Source organism: Nicotiana sylvestris, chromosome 5 (genome assembly GCF_000393655.2).
Source record: "Nicotiana sylvestris chromosome 5, ASM39365v2, whole genome shotgun sequence".
Classification (NCBI taxonomy): domain Eukaryota; kingdom Viridiplantae; phylum Streptophyta; class Magnoliopsida; order Solanales; family Solanaceae; genus Nicotiana; species Nicotiana sylvestris.
Window position 1 is genome coordinate 127,707,318 of NC_091061.1, and position 20,644 is coordinate 127,727,961.

Sequence of the window (20,644 nt, forward strand, 5' to 3'; positions counted from 1 at the left end):
ATACTTGAGGCTGTGATGGTCAGTCTTGATTACAAAGTGTCTTCCCAGTAGATAAGGTCTCCATTTTTGGACTGCAGTGACCAATGCTAGCAACTCCCTTTCATAGGCTGATAGTGCCTTGTTTTTCTCTGATAAACCCTTGCTGAAAAAGGCTATAGGCCTGGTGTGGTTAGCTAACACTGCTCCAATGCCAGAACCAGAAGCATCAGTTTCCACTACAAATTCCTTGTTGAAATCAGGTAATGCCAGAACAGGTGCTGTAGTGAGTGCCCTTTTCAAATTTTCCACTGCTTTAGTGGCAGCAGAGTTCCAGATAAAGTTCCCTTGCTTCAACAGGTCATGTAAGGGCCTTGCAATAGTACCATACCCCCTTATAAACCTTCTGTAATATCCAGTGAGGCCTAGGAAACCTCTTAAGCTCTTTAGAGTAGTTGGTTGAGGCCAGTTCACCACTGATTCTACCTTCTGACAGTCCATAGCAACTTCTTCTTCAGAGATTACATGACCTAAGTAGTCTATTTGTTTTACTCCAAAGGCACACTTGCTCTTTTTGACATAGAGCACATGGGATCTCAAACTTGGAAAGCTTCCTCAAGATGGATCAGATGATCTGCCTAGCTAGCACTGTATATAAGGATATCATCAAAGAAGACCAAAATTGATTTTCTAAGGAAGTCATGAAATATCTGATTCATTAGACTTTGAAATGTTGATGGAGCATTGGTTAGGCCAAAGGCCAAAGGGTATGACCATGAACTCATAATGGCCATAGTGAGTTCTAAAGGCAGTTTTTGGAATGGCCATAGTGAGTTCTAAAGGCAGTTTTTGGAATGTCAGGCTCATACATCCTGTTCTGGTGGTATCCAGATCTGAGTTCTAACTTAGAGAAATACTTAGCTCCATGTAGTTCATCTAATAGTTCTTCAACTATAGGAATAGGGAACTTGTCCTTCACTGTACAATCATTCAATTCCCTGTAATCCACACACATCCTCCAAGTGCCATTTTTCTTTTTTACCATTACAATTGGTGAAGAATAAGGACTGGTGCTATGTCTGATTACACCAGAAGCTAACATCTCATCCACCATCTTCTTTATTTCATTCTTCTGAATAGTTGGATTATAAGGCCTCTTGTTGACTGGAGAGGTACCTTCCTTCAGAGTAATTCTATGATCATGCATCCTAGAAGGAGGAAGTGTGCTGGGCTCTTCAAATAGATCCCCATATTTCTGCAATATGAGTTGCAATTCTACAGGTTCACTCTGAGTTTTCATTTGAGATTCCAAAGAGAACAGACTGATATCTCCTTCTACTGTTTCTTCTGTTAGTTTGCCCAACGATATCATGCATAGCTCAGGTTTAGCTAGCAACTTATCCATCTTGCCAGATTGGATTAGCTTAGCAGCAGGAGGCTGGATACCTCTCAAGGATATCTTTTGGCCCATGATAGTGAACTCCATCTGGAGCTTCCTGAAGTTCCACGTGATGTCTCCAAGAGTGATCAACCACTGAATTCCTAGCACCATGTTACACCCTCCAATGGGCAATACTAGCATATCTGAATCAAAGGAAACTCCCTGCATTTTCCATATCAATTTCTTGCACACAATGACTGTGTACCCTATTACCATCAGCTACTGAGACTGCAAAGGGTGAAATGGCAGTCAGAGCACATCCCAATCTCTTGGCAGTGTTGAGATCCAAGAAGTTGTTGGTGCTACCAGTATCAATAAGCACATGTACTGCCTTTCCTTTAATAGAGACTGTCACTCTCATGGTTCTAAAGTCATGAATACCATTCATAGCATGAACAGATACATGAGGTAGAATGGACCCTTCCTGATCAGTTTCTAAACCCTGTGCTATCATGGTTAATAATTCTGCAGGATCCAACATCTCTCCTTGCTCTATCTCTACTGGTTCAATATCCTCATCCACTTCCATGGAAAAGAATTGCCTCCTCTTCTTGTAGATGTGGCCTTGAGTGTACTTCTCATCACAGTTAAAACATAATCCTTTACTTCTCCTCTCCTCCATTTCAGCATGACTCAAAAGCTTGGCATTTTTGTAGGGTGGTTTAGGATTAACAGGGTAAGGGTGTTGGGTTTTTGGGAAATTCTGGGCAGTGGTTTGTGTGAATGACTGGCTTGGTCCAAAGTGAGAAGAAGGTGATTTCATAGGGAAGTTTCTAGGATTATTTCTGGGATTTGGCAGAATAGGTGTTGAAAGAAAAATTTGTTTTTGGACTTCTAAGGTTTGTTCTTGTATTCTGGCTAGGCTTATGGCTTTGGCTTAGGATCTAGGATTCAACATTTTAACAGGCAGTCCAATTTCAGGTTTCAACCCCCTTATGAAACAACTAGCGACATATTCATCTTGCAATTCTACTCTATTAAGCAATTCATCAAATAGATCAATGTATTCTTGAACAGTTGTTACCTGTCTTAGGTCTTTGAAATCCCCCATTGGATCGTCAAACAATTCTGCCTCAAATCTCGAATAGAGACATCCTACATACTCCCCCATCGAGGCCACTCCCTTGTAACCCTCGACTTCATGAACCCTTGATGCCATGGCAAAGCTTGACCTTCAAGTTTACAGGAAGCCAATTTCACCTTTGAATCTTCAGGTGTCCCATCCACATCAAAGAACTGCTCACACTTATAGAGCCAATCCTTCGATCCTGTTCCATCGAACTTAGAGATAGCCACATCCACCTGGTAATTTCTACAGGGAGGTTGATGTTCAACAGCTCTAGCCACTCGATCCTCTGCACGATTCCTCAGAACTTCTTCACCCCCATCTGCTACTGGTCCATTGTGTGCATGATTATTCCCATTGCCTAACATCATCTTCTTAATTTCTTCTAATGCCTGGGCAAATTTTGCTTCTACAGAAGTAGTTAATTCTGCCACAGTGTGAACTACAGAATCCACAGAACCCTTGAGATTGTCAACGTCCTTGCGTAACTCTGCCATTCGTGTATTGTGATCGCCCATTGTCGTAGCCAAGGAATCAGAGCTCTGATACCAATGATATGCAATAGAATTTCTGAAAATCAAAAAAGAAGGAACACCTAAAGAGTAAGAGATGAACTACTCTTGAACAGTGATTCCAAGAGCTTGATGAAGCCCAAAGAGTTGAGAGAACAGAGAAAAGGAAGTGTTATTGATCTTCACAACAATAGTTGAAAATACAGAGAACGGATTTGGGAGCTAGATATGAACCCACGTGATGCAGAGTTAGTTATAACTAACTTCTGGAAATCACATGACTTGCACGTGCTCCCTAACAACCTTTACTAACGACTTTAACTACTAACTCAACTACTAACTTGATTACTAACTATGATTATCCACTAACTATAGTTATTACATTCAGATACGTATCAGAAGACTAGGAGTTTTTCAAGGAATTTAACTCCAGTCTGCAGACTGGCCTTTCCTTAGCAACTGGATCTATGAGTTAAATCAAATCGGATGTGGTATCAATTGAATAGAAATGGAATCCTTTAGACGTGATCTCTCTATGGTTTCATAGTCAAGAGGTGCCCATAGGATGAGATAGTCCCCAGCTTTCTCCTATTTTCTCTTTGATAGCAATTTACAATATTATATTATAGCCATAAGCTGAATCTTAAGAAGTCATTCTATGCAGTATCTTAACCATAGATCTGGACACCTTTAAAAATGTCGAAGTTCTTATCTACTATTTTTTCTGTAGGTGATTGAAAAGACTGTACCTGCACTTGTGGATCTTGCAGAGATATCATCCCTTGGTGATCATAAGAAGCTTGGAGACTCTATAATCAATGTTCTTCAGGAATGTATGGAATCACAAGGGACAGGTCGTACTCAAATCAATAGCCATGTAAAAGAAGAAATTGAAGAACTACTGAATTCCAAACAGAGACTAAAATGGGAGAAAAATATGCCTAAAGAGGACCTTCATATCAAACAGGCAGCAGCGCTGGTGGTAAAACTAGAAGGAAATTCCCTGTTTTCATCAGGAAATATTTCCGGGGCTGCAGCTAAGTACTCAGAAGCATTGGCATTATGCCCAATTAGGTCAAAGAAAGAGAGAGTGGTACTATACAGCAATCGCGCTCAGTGTCATCTTTTGTTGCAACAACCCTTGGCTGCTATAGGTGATGCTTCTCGTGCATTGTGTCTCCATAATCCTGTGAATCGTCATGCCAAAAGCCTTTGGAGAAGAGCACAGGCGTACGACATGCTTGGTTTAGCCAAGGAGAGCTTACTAGATGCTATTCTGTTTATAAATGAGTGTTCTCAATCAAATGATCCTGATCTGTCTTTGAGACAAAACAAGGTTCCTGATTATGCTGAGCGTTTAGTAAAAAAGCAGATGCGTGCAGCGTGGTTGTTTAGAGAGGCTGCTATTAAACATGGTGAAGTTCACTGTGAGGGTGATGCTGGAGACATGTGTGGCCAGGAAACTGATGATTCTGAATGGGAGACAGCAAGTGAAAGTGAAATAGGAAATGAGGAGAGGGATGAAATTGGTGATGACATTTGTGGATGGGAAAATGAGGTTGAAAGGAAGGATAAGTACAAAAAGGCTTCAATCAAAGGTAATTTGATTCCTAATTTCTAATGTTTAACTGCATCTATCACTCTAAGCTTATAGAATTGGTGATTTATCCATCTTGAGAATATAAGCTATCCCGTGTATGTGTCGACTGAAGTTATGATTTTTATCGTCCTTGCTTAATTAATCTTGTATTCAGTATAGATTTCATAATAATTAAAAAAAACTTATATTCAGTGTAGAGTGGGTGGATCTTTCACAACCTTTGTTTTGCCTCAAATGATCCCATCTCCAACTCTTTCTGAGTACATAGTCCATTTTGGTGAGAGGTTTTGGTGAACACAATAATTGTCTATGATGTTAAACAGTTGAGAGCAACTGTCAATGTATGTATCCCGATTTTTCTGGAAATCATATTTAATATGTTCAGTACCAGATTTTTCAGATGACAGTCCCTCGTTCACCCAAAAAAAATCTGATGACTGTCCTTTTAAATATTTTTCCATATATCATTTATTTGTATTTCTCAGATTTTTCAGATTACTGCATTCTAGACTTTGCTAAGGCAGTAGAGCGCTGTTCTTTTATCCATCTTTACTTTCATCATTCGTGATAGTGATTTGTGAGAATGCATATGTTCAAATAGGTTAATTTTAATCCATCATACACATTTCTATGGCTTCAAATAAATGATCATACCACCACTATTTTTGGGAAGTGATTGAAATCTTGAACAATGATATATAAAGTGAGAAATGAATAAGCAACTTTCTTAACTCGGTTAAATGGTGGACGACCAGTGGTGTTATCCATTGTGGTTACTTCCTGAAGAGAGGGGAGCAAGCTGGACATGAAGTTATTATTTAATTAAACAGCCTGTGATGCAAGTATATGATTTCCTTAAAATAGTAAAAGATTAGAATGACGAAACAAATATCTAATAAGGACTTATCTTGGACACTTACTATGAAATTCATAAATAATAAATCTTTATTTTCTAGCAGTGTCAAATGTTTTTTAAACACTTTCTTCCCGGATTCTTCATGTTATTTTCTACAGCTTTAAACTTAGCATTATCTAAATGCCAATGTGTTATCCTGCTGATCCTTGTCTAGACATTTTTATTGTTTAAACAGTAATACTTAAAGATTGGCATCGTTGGGGTCACTGTTAGTTGAGGGATCCCAATATTTTGCCTATGAGTTCTTGGTAGTTGGGCGTGTTGAGCAAGTGCAGAATTAGCTGTAAGACCGTGGTTCATATGTCCAACCATAACATAAAGGGGAATGTTAACTAAGTCTGCCCTTCTTTCTTATGTTTCTTTTTTTTTCTCTTTGTTTCATTTGTGTTTCTCTTATCTTTACATTTGGCGATTAAAAAAATTAATATAATGAATTTGATGATCCTTAACTTTACAGAGTTCAGTATATCCTTTGAACTTTGCTTCTGTATGTTAACTTTCTGCATTAATTGTTTCTCACCCATCCCAATAAAATTTTATTACTTTCCTTTTTTTCCTGTCTCTCCAAGTTATGGTCCACTCTTAAGCTTAATATGCATAGAATACCAAATGTATCTTTCCAGTGGGGTCCACAATAATTCATGTCAAAGCCTATAAGAGCAAGGGAAAATGACAATGTAAAGATCAAAGAGTTCCTGAATATGAAATGGTCCCAATCTTCCTGAGACTGACAAGAAAAAGAAAGAGCAGCTAAAAAATTGGCATAGAGGGAGTACAAAGTGTTTAACTTACTTTTGTTGGACATACCTAATCAAACTAAGACCTAATTGGATGAGAGTTCTAGCCTTGTCGTCAAAGCAAATTTTTGGAATGCACATTGTTGTACATGAAAGTTTATAATTGTTCTGATTTCTTTAAACGTTTACTGTTCCTGTTGAAATTGGTATACATTTACTTCCCTGTCTAGCTGTTTCTGAATTTAAATTGTGATGCATCTTATTCTTGAATTTGACCCAACTTTTACACTGATGCAGAGATAAAACATGGATACAATGTGCAGCTTACTGAAGACGACGTGTAATTTTTCACCTATTAACCCTGTTCTGGGATATTTAGCATCCATTAGCTTGAGAATCTAAGTGTCTCTCTTGCTGTGTCTACTCTGCGCAAAGGCCAGAGGTGTTCATTGTTGTTTTTGCGTGTCGCATTGCTGAATAATCTCTCCCTCTCCCTCTCCCTCACTCTTTTACATATAGTTCAAATAGAGCTAGAGGAAAAGAAAAGGATTGTTAATGTGTTTATTTTTCAAGTTTTCCTTTTTGCTTTGGTTTGTTTCCAAGTCATTCTTTGAGAAATCAGCAAAAGTGAAAAATGATTTCTGTACATAAACTCTTTGGGATCTCTTTGGCTAATTCTGGCAAAATGCAGTTGTGAGTCGTCTTCATTGCTGTGATTGTGTCCAAAATGATTTTTTGGGTATTTATTGTATGGACCATAATTTATTAAATCAGTTAGCAGAAGGCTAGAAGGGCTTAAGCTGTGTTAGCCTAGAGGTTGTGTTTGAAATTGACTACTAAGTTTATTGCTGTTTCTTCCCAGCTTACCTGCAAATATTCGATACTTTTGGGTACTGGCCAAATTGAGCTCTCAAGACTGTAGTGTGTTGTCTGGAAGTCATTAGCCGAGGGTCTATCGGAAACAGCCTCTCTGCCCTTCTAGGGTAAGGGTAAGGTTGTGTACATCTTACTCTCCCCATACCTGTGGGAAATTAATGGGTTTGTTGTTGTCTAAAGTCATCTCTAGGGTTTGTGTCATCTCTAGGGTTTGAGCTGGCCATTGCTTTCTACAGTATTAGTGTAGTAATTTAACGTGTTATAACATACTCCCTCCATTTCAATTTATGTGAACCTATTTCCTTTTTAGTCCGTGCCAAAAAGAATGACCCCTTTCCTTATTTGGAAACAATTTACCTTTACACAATGATTTATAGCCACACAAAATATATGTGCCTTATTTTACACGACAAGATCAAAAGTCTTCTCTCTTTCCTTAAACTCCGTGCACAGTCAAATGGGTTCACATGAATTGAAACGGAGGGAGTATTATTTATCATTTATAAGATGTTATTTTCTTACCAATCAGCACTTCTTATATAGGGTTACTATTGCTATTCCAGAGACCTGATTATGTAAATATACTTGGTAAATACTTAGTAAATTTCCTTCCAATCTGTTTGACCCAAAATTTAAATCTAGATTTAAACAATTAGATTTTCTAATAGAATAGAATTAATCTTATCCAATATTAATATCCAAAAGGTAAGGTCATTTAACTAATTTCGTGATAAACTGTCACAAGTTCCGTCAGATATCTAATAACAACATTATTTAATGACCCAAGAACTAAGAAAGATAGCATTTAATAGTAATAAATGAAATATAATGGCATTTAAGTAAATAAATGCAAGTGAGATAATCGGAAAAAGGTTGAATTCGATGTTATTCCCCCTGAAAATGGTAGGTGATTGATGAACCTTTGAATATTCGTACTCTTCTTGGATCGTGGAGAAAAGTTAAAAATCAGATCTGGGGAAAGATATATTTTGTATGTATGTAAAACAAGAATCTTCAAAGAATGTCAAAGCGTTGTTCCTTTTTAATGAGTGTCCAATCCCCTTCTATAACTATATATTTATCTATTTATATGGGAACATGGGTCATAAAACCCTAATAGCACAGATTCCAGGAATATTCACTGAAATATTCTCTTTAGAGTTTTATCCCTAAAATTAGTCGTTACTGCTCCGTTAAGGAAAGAACTCGTCCTCGACCTCGCATTCGTCCTTATCAGATCATTTCGACTTTGTCTTCGTCTTTTATTGAAATCATATCGATGAAGCGTGACAATCTCTGAGGGTTCTCTTAGTGTTGACATGGACCACACATGACTAGGATAATTTTTGCCCATACAATTAGTCCCTTTGCTCGTTGAGGTCCTCTTCGTGGGTGAGGTCAATGAGTGGATAATATCATTCATGATCGTCTTTATGGTCGAGCTCGCTGAACAGATAACATTGGCCGTGTTCGTTGTGACGAACATGCGACGTGGCTCTTTGTGGGCCGCATATTTCAAATCCTTTAAATTTTTCGGGTGATTTGTTGGAACCATCTATCCTAAGAGAAAGAGTGACATCATGACGTCATACGTTATGATAATGCTGGTTCTCGACGCACTGTGTCAATTCGCGCATGACCTTTGATTGGTTCTGCCGTTTCGATTCTGGTGCCTCAATCTTTATAAATAGGGATTGCTTCTTCATTATTCAAACTTTACTTCTTTTCATATTCTCTTTGTTCTCATAAATAAACTCCATTTTCTCTCTTGAATCTTCTTTCATCTCCTGAGCTTTGATTTTCTTCTATACTCCTATCTTTTCCATAACCATGTCTAACCCTTCTCCTAATGCTAGTAAAGAGAGTCGTGTCGTCCCTTTGGCAGTTGTGTTCCCTGCTCACGGGGAGGACGTTGTTGCTGTTGCAGAAGATGAATCTCGTCCATCAGTGGAAGAGATCATCCCTGGCAACCATGAGCTAGGCCTGACCTCCAACGGTAGCCGAACACGGCGCCCGATTTTTTTTATAATCAATGGCTCCTAAGCAGTTGGCTGAGTTCAAAGGTAAGTTTGGCCTTCCCAACAATGTTGAACTGATTCCTGCTAACGAGGACGAGGTGCACGTTCACCGTCCTAGGTACTGTGCTCTCTATGCCTACCCATTTACCATTGGCTATTCGTTTCCTCTTCTTCCGCTGGTGGAGGAGTTTTGCCACCACTATAGCGTTTTCCTCACTTAGCTCGTCCCTTACCTGCTCGCACCTGGCTTCTATACAGGGACGATGTTGAACCTTCGTCACCATGGAGGCAAAATTTTAGTGGTGAAGATGGACGACAAGGCCAGTCACCAATTCTGGCTTGACTACTTTTACGTCAAAATTAAGACCGTCATGGCTAATGTCGACAGTTTCCCTGAGGCTTGGAACCATACACGTAAGTGTTCGGGTCTCTTTCGTTTTTACCTTTTGAAGCTCTTCATATATTTCTAATTAGTTAAATAATTCTTCTTTCCCTGCAGCCAACAACCACCTTCCCCCTCTGGCTATACATATCGTCGACTAGGTCGTGTAGATTCCTCCCCACGCCGTTGGGATTCGTGACTGGCCGAGCTTATTTCAGAAGTTCAGACCGGCCCTCCCTTCGGCACGTAATTTCTCCTTTCTGGCCGTGTCCGTTTTTCTTTTTATGTCGGCTTGCATCATTGTAAAACCTCTTTGCTTTTTCTTCTTCAAGTCCAGTCAGGAGGTCTTCCAGAAGGAGTAGGGCATTTGTGCCCTCATTTAGGAAGAGAAGGGATGCCACGCCTTCTGTCTCTGCCCCGTCATGGCTGCTGCGCCTTCTGCACCAGCCCCCCATCCTGGCTGCTGAGTCCGTTCCCTGGTTGTTCTCACTTCTTGATGAGGATGACTAAGACTCCCCCTCCCCCCGTGATGAGGATCTAAGCCCTCGCAAGGGAAGGTTGTGGATGTCGCGGGGGAGGGGGAAGTCCCTATGGCCATCGATTCAGTGGAGGTTGACTTCACTCTTCAAGAGACAGCGACGATACACATCGGAGACGATGTTGGGGATAATATTGGGGCGAGCTCTGAGGCCCCACAACTAAAAGAGACGAATGCGGGCGTGCTAATATGTCCTAAGGGGAGATGGTCGTGGAGAGGACACCTGATGATGGCCCCGTGTCTCTGAGACAAGACGAGGATTTATCCTCCATCACAGCAGTGGATGCTTCTCCGCCAGTCAATGACGGAGGAAAAGTCGTCGTTAATGAGGATGATGAGTCGAGTTGTGACATGGACCTTGATGATCTAAGAGTGATCGACGGGGGGCTCACCCAACTCCAGACGAGGATGGAGGGAGGCTCTAGGAGCATTATGATCCCAATGGATCATGACTTGTTGTGAAATACCGAGGAGGTAGTCCCTACTCTCGGTCCTCTCTGCTCTGACTCCGAGGGTGTGACCCTCAAGGAAATAACTGATGGTACCTTGTCGAAGAATGTCATCGGTCTCGCTCTCAAGGTAAGTACAGTTGTTGTCCGTTCTTTTCCTTTTGTCTTAGCTTATTTTTAAGTTCAAACTTTCGCTTTTTCTTTGATTTGCAGATGGTCATTCTAGAAACAGAGAGTGCTCGGAGGGGGAAAAGACGTAAAGAAATTTATGTGAAGTTGAAGGTAAGTACATAGAGTACCGTTAAAAGTACTGGGACCTTCGGAAGCGGCTACGTGAGGAGGGTGACGTGCCGTATTTAAGAGAAAATTTGAAGAAGAAGGACGATGAGCTGATGGCAGTCGTGGAGAGGTTCAGCGTCCTCGATGGAATGTTGAAGAAAAGGGAAGAGCTCGAGATAAGTAAGGGCGAGGAGGCCCAGTGCAGTGATCTTCAGGCTCAGTTGTTTCAACTGCGAAGTCAGTTGGACAAGTGTCAGCTTGAAATCGACACTCTCAATAGGGAGATCGCTGAGAAACAGCAAGTTGCTTGAGCAGGCGAAGTCTTCCCGACTGGATGCTCGGAGAAAGATTAACATCCTTGAGTGGGCGGACATGACTCTCCGTTTTGAACGAGAAAATGATTTGTCAACGACTAGGGCTAAGGAGGACCGTCTTGAGGGGAGGATAGAGGAGTTGGACAAGGAAAACTCCGAGCTGCATGATCGTGTTGTTGCTCTAGAGGCCGAGAAGGCCTAACTGCTTGTGCGGCCCTCTTCGTCTAAGTAGTGGATCCATGTTGAAGCCGACTGGATGTGTTCTTTGACTTGAATACAACATGCTCTATTTCTGAGGCGGCCCTCGAGGATGATCGGGTCAAACATCATGAGGCTCGACTTTCTTGTGGTTATGATCCTGCTATGCCCTGACCTGGTTCTGATGAGGATGAGGACGAGGGTGTGGATCGACTCACGGACAGAGCTTGGTATGACTTTTCCTACGGTCAAGGTGGGGACTCAGAGGGCGTCGAAGGCTGGGATGGCGATGGCGTTCAAGTCCGGGATGGCGATGGCCGGTAGTTTTTATTTTTACTTCTTGTGTATTTTTGTTGGCCTCTTCGAGCACTTTTATAAAAAACTCTTCATCTGAATATGAATATCAAAGGTGAATTTTGTTTTACATGTACCTTTTTCATTTTGGTGTTTTGTTTCTGTACTTTTATGTTTTGCTTTTGTACTTGCATGTTTTTCTTCTTTATTCTTTTTATTGTTTCCATCCTTTAGGTGGTCGTAGCCTTAGGGTCGAATAGACGTGGGCCGTATTGGCCCTTTATTTACATAATTCGAGTATGTCTCTTAGTTGAGATGTGGCCCAGGGCCGATAGGTGTTGTTCGACATCGGTCGAACTTAACCTTTTATTAAATCGTTGACAAGGGCCGATAGGTGTTGTTTGAGCTTGGTTTAACTTAACCTTTTACTAAGTCATGGTCGAGGGCCGATAGGTGTTATTCGAGCTTGGTCGAACTTAACCGTTTGTTAAATCTTGGCCAAGGGCTGATAGGTGTTGTTCGAGCTTGGTCGAACTTAATCGTTTATTAAATCATGGCCAAGGGTCGATAGGTGTTGTTCGAGCTTAGTCGAACATAACCATTTATTAAATCGTGGCTAAGGGTTGATAGTTGTTGTTTGAGCTTGGTCGAACTTAATCGTTTGTTAAATCATGGCCCAGGGCTGATAGGTATTGTTCGAGCTTGGTCGAACTTAACCGTTTATTGGAGCGATTTCGATAAATGTGTACTTCTATTATTTTGACAATGTTGATCTGATTACATTATTTTGCCCTTGGGCAAATTTTGGAGAAAGTTACAAGCTTTGGGTGTTGGCTGGCGTTCCAGTCCTAGTCTCAGTATATCTAGTCCCTTCATAGTTCAAGTTGGAGAATTTTGAGGAGTCAGGCAATGAAAACTTTGTCTGCTCTTGTGCGTTCCAACTTGAGGTATCCCGCTCGTCGCCTCGTTATAAACCTCCTTGAGAAAACCCTATAGGGGCAAAACTCAAGTGAGGGAAAAATAGTACGACTTACATGGTACTTCTTATTTCTTAGAAGTTGAAGTACTTGAGATGGTTGATATTCCAATTGTTTGGTAGGAGCTTCCCTTCCATAGTTTCCAATTGGAATGAGCCTTTGTCTACTTTGCCTATAATTTTGTGCGGTACGTCCTAGTTTGTTCCCAGTTTGCCTTCTCGTGGTTCCTATTTTCTTGGGTTTTGGCTTTGAGTACGTAATCTCCGACTTTGAGCAGTCGAACCTTTTCTGTTTTGCTATAATAGCGCTCTGCTTGTTGTTCCTGAGCGACCATCCTTATGTACTTCATGTCTCGTCGCTCCTCGACCTTGTCGAGATCTTGCCTCCTATTATCGTCGTTGCTGGTACCGTTTTCATGGGAGTACCTCAGGCTGGGTTCTCCGACTTCGACTGGTATGACCGCTTCTATTCTGTAGACGAGGGAGTAAGGTGTCTCTCCTGTGCTCGTCTTCGGGGTAGTCCTGTGTGCCCATGATGCTTCTGGGAGTATTTCTGGCCATATTCCTTTTGCCTCTTCAAGTTTCTTCTTCATGATGTTTAGTATTGTCTTATTGAAGGATTCTTCTTGCGTTGCCGGCTGGGTGGTAGGAAGTTAAAAGTATTCTTTTGATATGCCATTTTTCGAAGAACTCAGTGGTTCTTCTTCCTGTGAAATGAGGTCCGTTGTCGCAGCTTATCTCTTTAGGTAGGCTGGATTGACAGATGACATTTTTCCATATGAAAGTGATTACCTCTTGTTAGAGAATTTGGGAAAATGCCCTTGCTTCCACCAATTTAGAGAAATAGTCAGTTAAAACTAAAAGAAATCGCACATTACCTCGCCCCGGCAGGCGTGGACCCACGATGTCCATTCCTTACTTAATAAATGGCCATGGAGAGGTGATCGAATGAAGGTGTTTGCTTGCTTGGTGGATTATTTGGGCGTACTTCTGACATTGCTCGCATTTATTCACGAACTTTGAGGTGTCCTTTTTCATGGTGGGTCAATAGTAGCGAAATAAGTGCCGCAATGGCCCTTGAGGACTTCCTCTAGAACGTGTTGGGTTTGGTTTGGGCCTAAACACTTTGCCAAAGGATCGCCAGACGTTCTCTTGTATAAGTCATTATGAAGGAGGCCGTATCTAGCTGCTTGCATTCTTAGTTTTTTAGCTTCCCTTTTGTCGTTTGGAAGGGTGCCATCCTGGAAATACGTAATAGTACAATTGCGCCAGTCCCAAGTTAAACTTATAGATTTTACCTCGACTTGGTCTAGTGAAGAGTTGAGGATATGGACTACACTTTTGTCTCTAGCCGTTATGCTTTTGGTGGTGGCAGCCAATTTAGCGAGGCTATTTGCTTCGATATTTTGAGTTCATGGGATCTGGTCGAGCTGGCATTCGTCAAAATTGGGCAGCAATTTATAGATCTTGACTTGATATTTTTTCAACCTTTGTTCTTTGAATTGGAAAGTCCCTGTAACTTGGTTGACTACGAGTTGAGATTCACAATGGAGTTTCATCCGCTTCGCCCCACATTTGAGTGCTAGCCTCAACCTTGCAATTACAACCTCATACTCGGCCTCGTTCTTAGTCATATCTAGGCATCTTATGGATTGCGAATTACTTCGCCAGTAGGGACCTCGGGTCCTAGTCTAGATCCGGAATCATTGGATGCATCGTCGGCGTATATGACCCAGAGGTCTTGTGTTTGAAGAGAAGCTTGAGCGGCTTCCTTCTTGGCCTCATGCATTACTTTTGCGCTAAAGTCTGCGATGAAGTCAGTGAGCACTTGAAACTTTATTGTTGTTCGAGGCTGATATGTGATGTCGTGCTCACTTATCTCTATGGACCATTTGGCAATCCTCCCCGATATCTCGGGTTTATGTAAAATGCTTCTTAAAAGAAAAGTGGTGACGTTCGAGATAGGGTGACACTGGAAATAGGGTCCAAGCTTTCGTGAAGCTACGACTAAGGTCAGGGCTAACTTTTCGAGGTGTGGGTACCTCGTCTCGACGTCGATAAGTGTTTTGCTGATATAATAAATGGATATTGTGTACCTTTATTTTCTTGTACTATGACCGTACTTACTACTACTTCGGAGAAGGCGAGGTAGACGGGGAGGTGTTCCCTAGGATCGGGCTTCGAGAGCAAGGCAGTGACGGCAAATATTCCTTTAGTTCTTGTAGTGCTTGTACGCACTCGGGCGTCTACCCGAGACCGTTATCTTTTTTGAGTTCACTAAAAAACCTGTGACATCTATCGGACGACTGCAGGATAAATCTAACTACGTGGAAATTCGACCAACCAATCTTTGGACTTGCTTCTTAGTAGTCAACTATTCGTGTATTCCGTCGATAGCCTTGATTTGATCTGGGTTGACCTCAATTCCTCGTTGTGATACTAAGAAGCCCAAAAAACTTCCCCAGGCTACGCCAAACGCACATTTCTCGGGGTTTAGTTGCATCACGTACTGTCTTAGTATATCAAAAGCTTCCTTCAAGTGATTGATATGATCCTCTGCCTTCACGGATTAGACCAACATGTTGTTGATATGTACCTCCATGGTTTTGCCGAGTTGGTCTTTAAATGTTTTTGTGACCAATCTTTTATAGGTAGCTCCTCATTTCTTCAACCCAAACGGCATTGACCCTATAACAATATATTCCCCTGAGAGTGATGAACGTGGTTTTTCTTGGTCTTCTTCCTGCATGTGTATGTAGTTATAACCCGAATATGCATCTAGAAAACTCAGCAGCTCATACCTCGCCGTTGCGTCAATGAGTTGGTCGATACGTGGCAATGGGAATGAATCTTTCGGGCATGCTTTGTTTAGGTATGTGAAGTCCACACACATCCTCAATTTTCCATTTTTCTTTTTCACCATCAACATGTTAGTATCCATTTGGGGGTACTTCGATTCCTTGATGGAGCCGTTCGTTAATAGCTTCTCTACTTCTTCGTGGACAGTATCATTAATAGTGGGGTTGAACTTTTGTCGGACCTGCCATACTGGGGGATAAAAGGGATCGATGTTCAGTTTGTGTGCGACGATCTCTATGGGGATGCCCGACATATCTGTATGGTTGAAGGCAAACAAATCTGCGTTAGTTATTAAGAATTGACTAAATTTACCTGGTTCTTAGAGTTTGAAGTCGATGTAGACTTTTTTTACGACGGTCGCTATGGTCTAATTGGACGGGGTCGAGGTATTCTATTGTTGACTCTGCGACTTTGATTATTTCAGGTTCCAAAATTACTTCCCTATCTTCATATTGTGGCAACCTTGACCCTGCTGATTCTTATGCTTCTTTTTCCTTATCTTTCTTTTGTTGAGTTGTCGTGCTGTCCATGGAGATTCGATAGCATTTCTGGGACGTGCATTGTTCCCCTCGTATGCTGAATATTCCCCAAGGTGTTGGGAATTTGATCACTTGGTATAAGCTGGGAGGGACGACTGTCATAGGATATATCCATGGTAGTTCCACGATGACGTTGTACGCGGTGTCCTGGTCCATGATGTGGAACTTTGTCTCTAGAGTCACCCCACTGGCGAGAACAGAGAGTGTAATTTCTCCCCAATTGTGTTCAACTGCATTGTTAAAATAGGTTAGTGTGATGCAACGTGGCACTATCCTATCCTCGAGTCTCATCTGAGCAAGGACTCGGGGATGGATGATGCACGTTCCACTTTCTTCATCTACCATGATTCGTTTAACATCAATATATAAAATTCGTAAAGTAATTACAAGGGCATCATCGTGAGGAAAAGTCAAATCATCGGTATATGACTCGTCGAAGATGATGCTTTCTTCGAGTCTGTCATACCGTTCATAGGTGATTGATCTTTTTATCTTATGGGTGGTGGTGAACTTGATGCCGTTGATAGAGGCGTCATCGTTGTCACCAATAATCATATTGATGGCACGAGCTAGTGAAGGTGGCTTTGGCAAGCCTTGACGTTCTCGAACCCTTTCTGTGGTGTTACTGCCTTTGTCACTGAGCAATTCTTTGAGGTGCCTTTGTTGTAGCATGTTCGCTACGTCTTTCCTTAAGAGATGCAATCTTCTGTTTTGTGTACGCATTCCTGGTGGAATTCGCAGAGGGCTTCGAATTTCCTGGTGCTCGTATCGGACCTCATCTTTTGCGTCTATTTCACCTTTTTCCAAGATTCTCAAGGGCGTGGACCACCTCTGTAGGTAAAACACAAAAATTGTGAGCAGATAGAAAGGGGGACATACCTCTATCGTTCCTGTGAGTTCCCGATCCCGGCCTAGATGGGCCATCTTCATAACGAAAGGAGGGAGGAGTGGACGCCCTGATATAGGGTTGGTGTCGCTTTTTGTTCGACCGTGAGGCTGGGTGATATCCTTGTATTATCTCTTCGTTCTTTCCTGGACTCTGATTGTACCGAGATGAGTCATCGAGTTGGTCTATTGAGGTCGTCGTGATCTGCTCTGACCTCAACAGAGTAGGCATTATGAATTTCATCCCAAGTGGTTGGAGGATACTTCGTTAATCGGCTCAGCAGCTTTCTAGTCGCTTTTGAACCCTCTATACTCAATCATTTCTGAAAGGCTGCTATGGTTATCCCTTTGGAAACATTTGGTAAGATTATCCTTACCCTATTGAACCAGGCGAGGAAATCCCTCAGCCCCTCTCTCGGGGATTGTTTGATGGCAAAGTTGTCGTTTACTCTTGTTTCAGCTTTCTTGGCCCCGACATGTGCCTCACGAACTTATCGGCCATCTCTTCGAACGTTTCTATGGAATGAGATGGTAGCTTTGAATACTATGTTAATGCCGCTCCGATGAAGGTTTCGCCAAATTTATTCAGCAAAATAGAGGGCACTTTCTCCTTGGTAAGGTCGATGCCTTTTACAGCTCTAACGCAGTGAGTCACATGATCTTTGGGGTCGGTCATCCCATCGTATATTTTGAGATATGGGGGCATCTTGAAGGTCTTTGATATGGCAAGTGGAGCCGCTTCCTCGCTATATAGTTGTTCTATGAACCTACCGGCGTCCCTTTTTGGTAGCAATTTGGGGGCGCTAGGTATCTCGTCTACTTGTTCCTAGTGCCCTTTCATTTGGTCTCTAAGCACCTTGTTTTCATTTTTTATTTCCTTCATTCTTTTCAAGATACTGGCGAGGATGCTATCACTTGCACTATCAGTAACATCGTGAGTTTTACCTGAAGTTGGAGGGTTCGGTTGGTCATCCTATTTGTCCCCTCATGGTGTTTCATGGGCTCTCGTGGTTTTTATAATCGTGAATGGAGCTTGTTTGCTGAGTATATTGACTAGGGTATCAGTTAGTCATGCTTCGAGGGGTTTTTCATAGTGTGTGGCGTCCCCTCTCCCGCGGACGTGGGGGGTCCTTTCCCGTTTGGTTTTGTTGGGCTGCAAAAAGGTAGGAGTGACCTTTCTCGTCCGAGAGAGGCCGTAGGCGTTAACCCCTAATCACGTGTGTTATAGATTTCGTTGATAACATTTATAAGGTTGAAGGGAACATTATCTATTTCCCTCGTTCTGTTTCCTTGGTTACCTGCCATGGAAATTTTGTACGCACAAAGAAGAGAGATAAACTTTATGGTTTGTTAGATTAACAAGTCACATGAGTTGTAGATCTAGTGGAAACTAAAAAATTGGCAGAGAAAATCCCCACAGACGACACCAACCTGTTTGACCCAAAATTTAGATATAGGTTTAAACAATTAGATTTTCTAATAGAATAGAGTTAATCTTATCCAATATTAATATCCAAAAGGTCATTTAACTGATTTTGTGACAAACTGTCACAAGTTCCGTCAGATATCAATAAATGTGTAATAACAATAGTATTTAATGACCCAAGAACTAAGAAGATAGCATTTAATAGTAATAAATGAAATATAATGGTATTTAAGTAAATAAATGCAAGTGAGATAATCGGAAAAGGGTTGAATTCGGTGTTATTCCCCCTGAAAATGATAAGTGATTTATGGACCTTTGAATATTCGTACTTTTCTTGGATCGTGGAGAAAAGTTAAAAATCAGATCTGAGGAAAGGTATATTTTGTATGTATGTAAAGCATGAATCTTCAAAGAAAGTCAAAGTGTTGTTCCTTTTTTAATAAGTGTTCAACCCTCTTCTATAACTAATATATATATATATATTTATAGGGGAACATGGGTCACAAAACCCTAATAGTACATATTCCAGGAATATTCACTAAAATATTCTCTTTAGAGTTTTATCCCTAAAACTAGTTGTTACTGCTACGTTAAGAAACTACTCGTCCTCGACCTCGATCTCTGTTGACTCCTCGATCTCTCCTTCGTCCTTTATCAAATTACTTCAACTTCGTCTCCATCTTTTGTTGAAATCATATCAATGACGCGTGGCAGCCTTCGAGGGTTTTCTTAGTGTTGACGTGTCCCACAAATAACTAGGATAATTTTTGGCCTATACACTACCTTCTTTAATTTCGTGAGAAAAGATGTCGATCAGCTTTCACAAAGATATTCATTAGTTGTCAACGTATCATTTCCATTTGTATACAAGTGCATTTACAGTCGTCTTATTTATTAATAATGTGAATGCTACTGCCTACCTTGCAACTGTTGTGTCTAACATCTAGATTTAACTATCAACCATTATGATCCCTTCTACCAAACGGATTCCAAAAGTGAAAGTCAAAATCAAGAGTTAAGTACTCAATTTTGGAGGAATTTCCTTTTCGTTCTGTGAGTATGTATATGTCCAGAACCTTACATTATAAGTTTTTTGGCTAATACTCCACATCTTTTTCTTTTATCGTCTTTGTATGCTTATAGTTTGTTATATGTTTAAACAGAAAGAGAAAAAAAATTGTGAAAGTATGGTGTCAATGTTTTTCTTAAACATATAAAATACGTACGAGACGAATTTTGTTTCGGCTATTGTGGTTTGCCTACTAAAATATGTGACATCAAGTATGCTGCTCTAATTATAAAATTTGTGTAGACTTTTTATCCTGCATTTAGCTAACGTTTTCTGTCACTCTCATTATTTTATTTCAAACCCCATTTCCTTTTGTGAGTGAGCATAAAGTTTGCAGTTGTATTCAAAGGTAAACTTGAATTTTTCTTCTTCCTTCCTAATTTTTTTTTGGGGAAAGGGAATAAGGGAAGGAAAAAGAAGAAAAGAAAAACCTTTGATGAAATTTGAACTTTACATCTTAAATATGAATCTCGTAAATTTGAAAAAAAAAAAAAACTCTACTTTTTTCATGCATTAGCGTATTGTAGTATTGATAAAAGAGGTACAATAACGCCATCAAACTCGAGCTAAAGTCGTACGTCATTTTCAAGTAAACATATAAATTATCGTTTAGCTAAAAAAAATCAAAAAATCCTAAAAGTGGAGTAGCGGCCCAGGCGGCAAAGAGGGGCATAGGTTGGGTGAAATACTGGTCTCCCTAATCATAGAACTTTAAATGTTTTTCTATTAAATTTCATTAAATGTTAAATAAATATATATATATATATATATATATTAAAGCAAGAAAGTTACCATATATATTTGACATTATGGTTACGGCAAGTGGCAAGTACCATATATATTTGACATTATGGTTACGTCAAGTGGCAAGCTAATAAATGTCAATAGTATATGGTAACTTTATTCTATATTTGACTATTTTAGTTATATATAAATATAATCTAATATATATATACGGAATTTGAATTAAAAGATAATTTTGAATTTATAGATAAATTTCTAAAATTCGAATTTAAATTAAAAATAAAATATATCTTTTTTTATCATGTTATCATACTTAATTTGGTTAATGATCATATGCAATCATGTTAGGAACTTTTGTTATTTTTTATAATTATTTAAATACTACTTCGCCTCTAGCAAAAAAAATTACTATATATAATTATAAAACTCTTTCACATTTAAAATTCTATAAGTATAGTTCTTTGAAACACTGTAGCTAGATTTGAATAAAAAAATTCTTTTAAAATAAATGTAATATATAGGGTACACGTCTATGTTTATCTAAATAACA

At 40.2% G+C, this 20,644-nt stretch overlaps 3 protein-coding genes across 3 annotated transcripts in view; 1 reads left to right on the forward strand and 2 right to left on the reverse strand.

Annotated features, from left to right (window-relative positions):
* LOC104232656 (uncharacterized) overlaps window positions 1–6,955 on the forward strand; it is a 28,971-nt gene extending 22,016 nt beyond the window's left edge. Inside the window, exons 3-4 of the mRNA XM_009785911.2 lie at window positions 3,726–4,593; window positions 6,546–6,955. Of these exons, the coding sequence (XP_009784213.1) occupies window positions 3,726–4,593; window positions 6,546–6,592 (915 nt within the window). The 3' untranslated portion in view covers window positions 6,593–6,955. The remainder of the gene's footprint in view (window positions 1–3,725; window positions 4,594–6,545) is intronic.
* A 5,790-nt stretch (window positions 6,956–12,745) lies between these two features.
* Window positions 12,746–13,165, reverse strand: LOC138869294 (uncharacterized). Its single transcript, XM_070146901.1, has one exon. It carries the CDS (start codon window positions 13,163–13,165, stop codon window positions 12,746–12,748), a length of 420 nt encoding a protein of 139 aa, XP_070003002.1.
* A 2,745-nt stretch (window positions 13,166–15,910) lies between these two features.
* On the reverse strand, window positions 15,911–16,894 carry LOC138869295 (uncharacterized). Its single transcript, XM_070146902.1, has 2 exons — window positions 16,850–16,894; window positions 15,911–16,801 (listed from the first exon to the last, which is right to left on the reverse strand). Exons 1-2 carry the CDS (start codon window positions 16,892–16,894, stop codon window positions 15,911–15,913), a joined length of 936 nt encoding a protein of 311 aa, XP_070003003.1.
* Window positions 16,895–20,644: the final 3,750 nt, after the last annotated feature.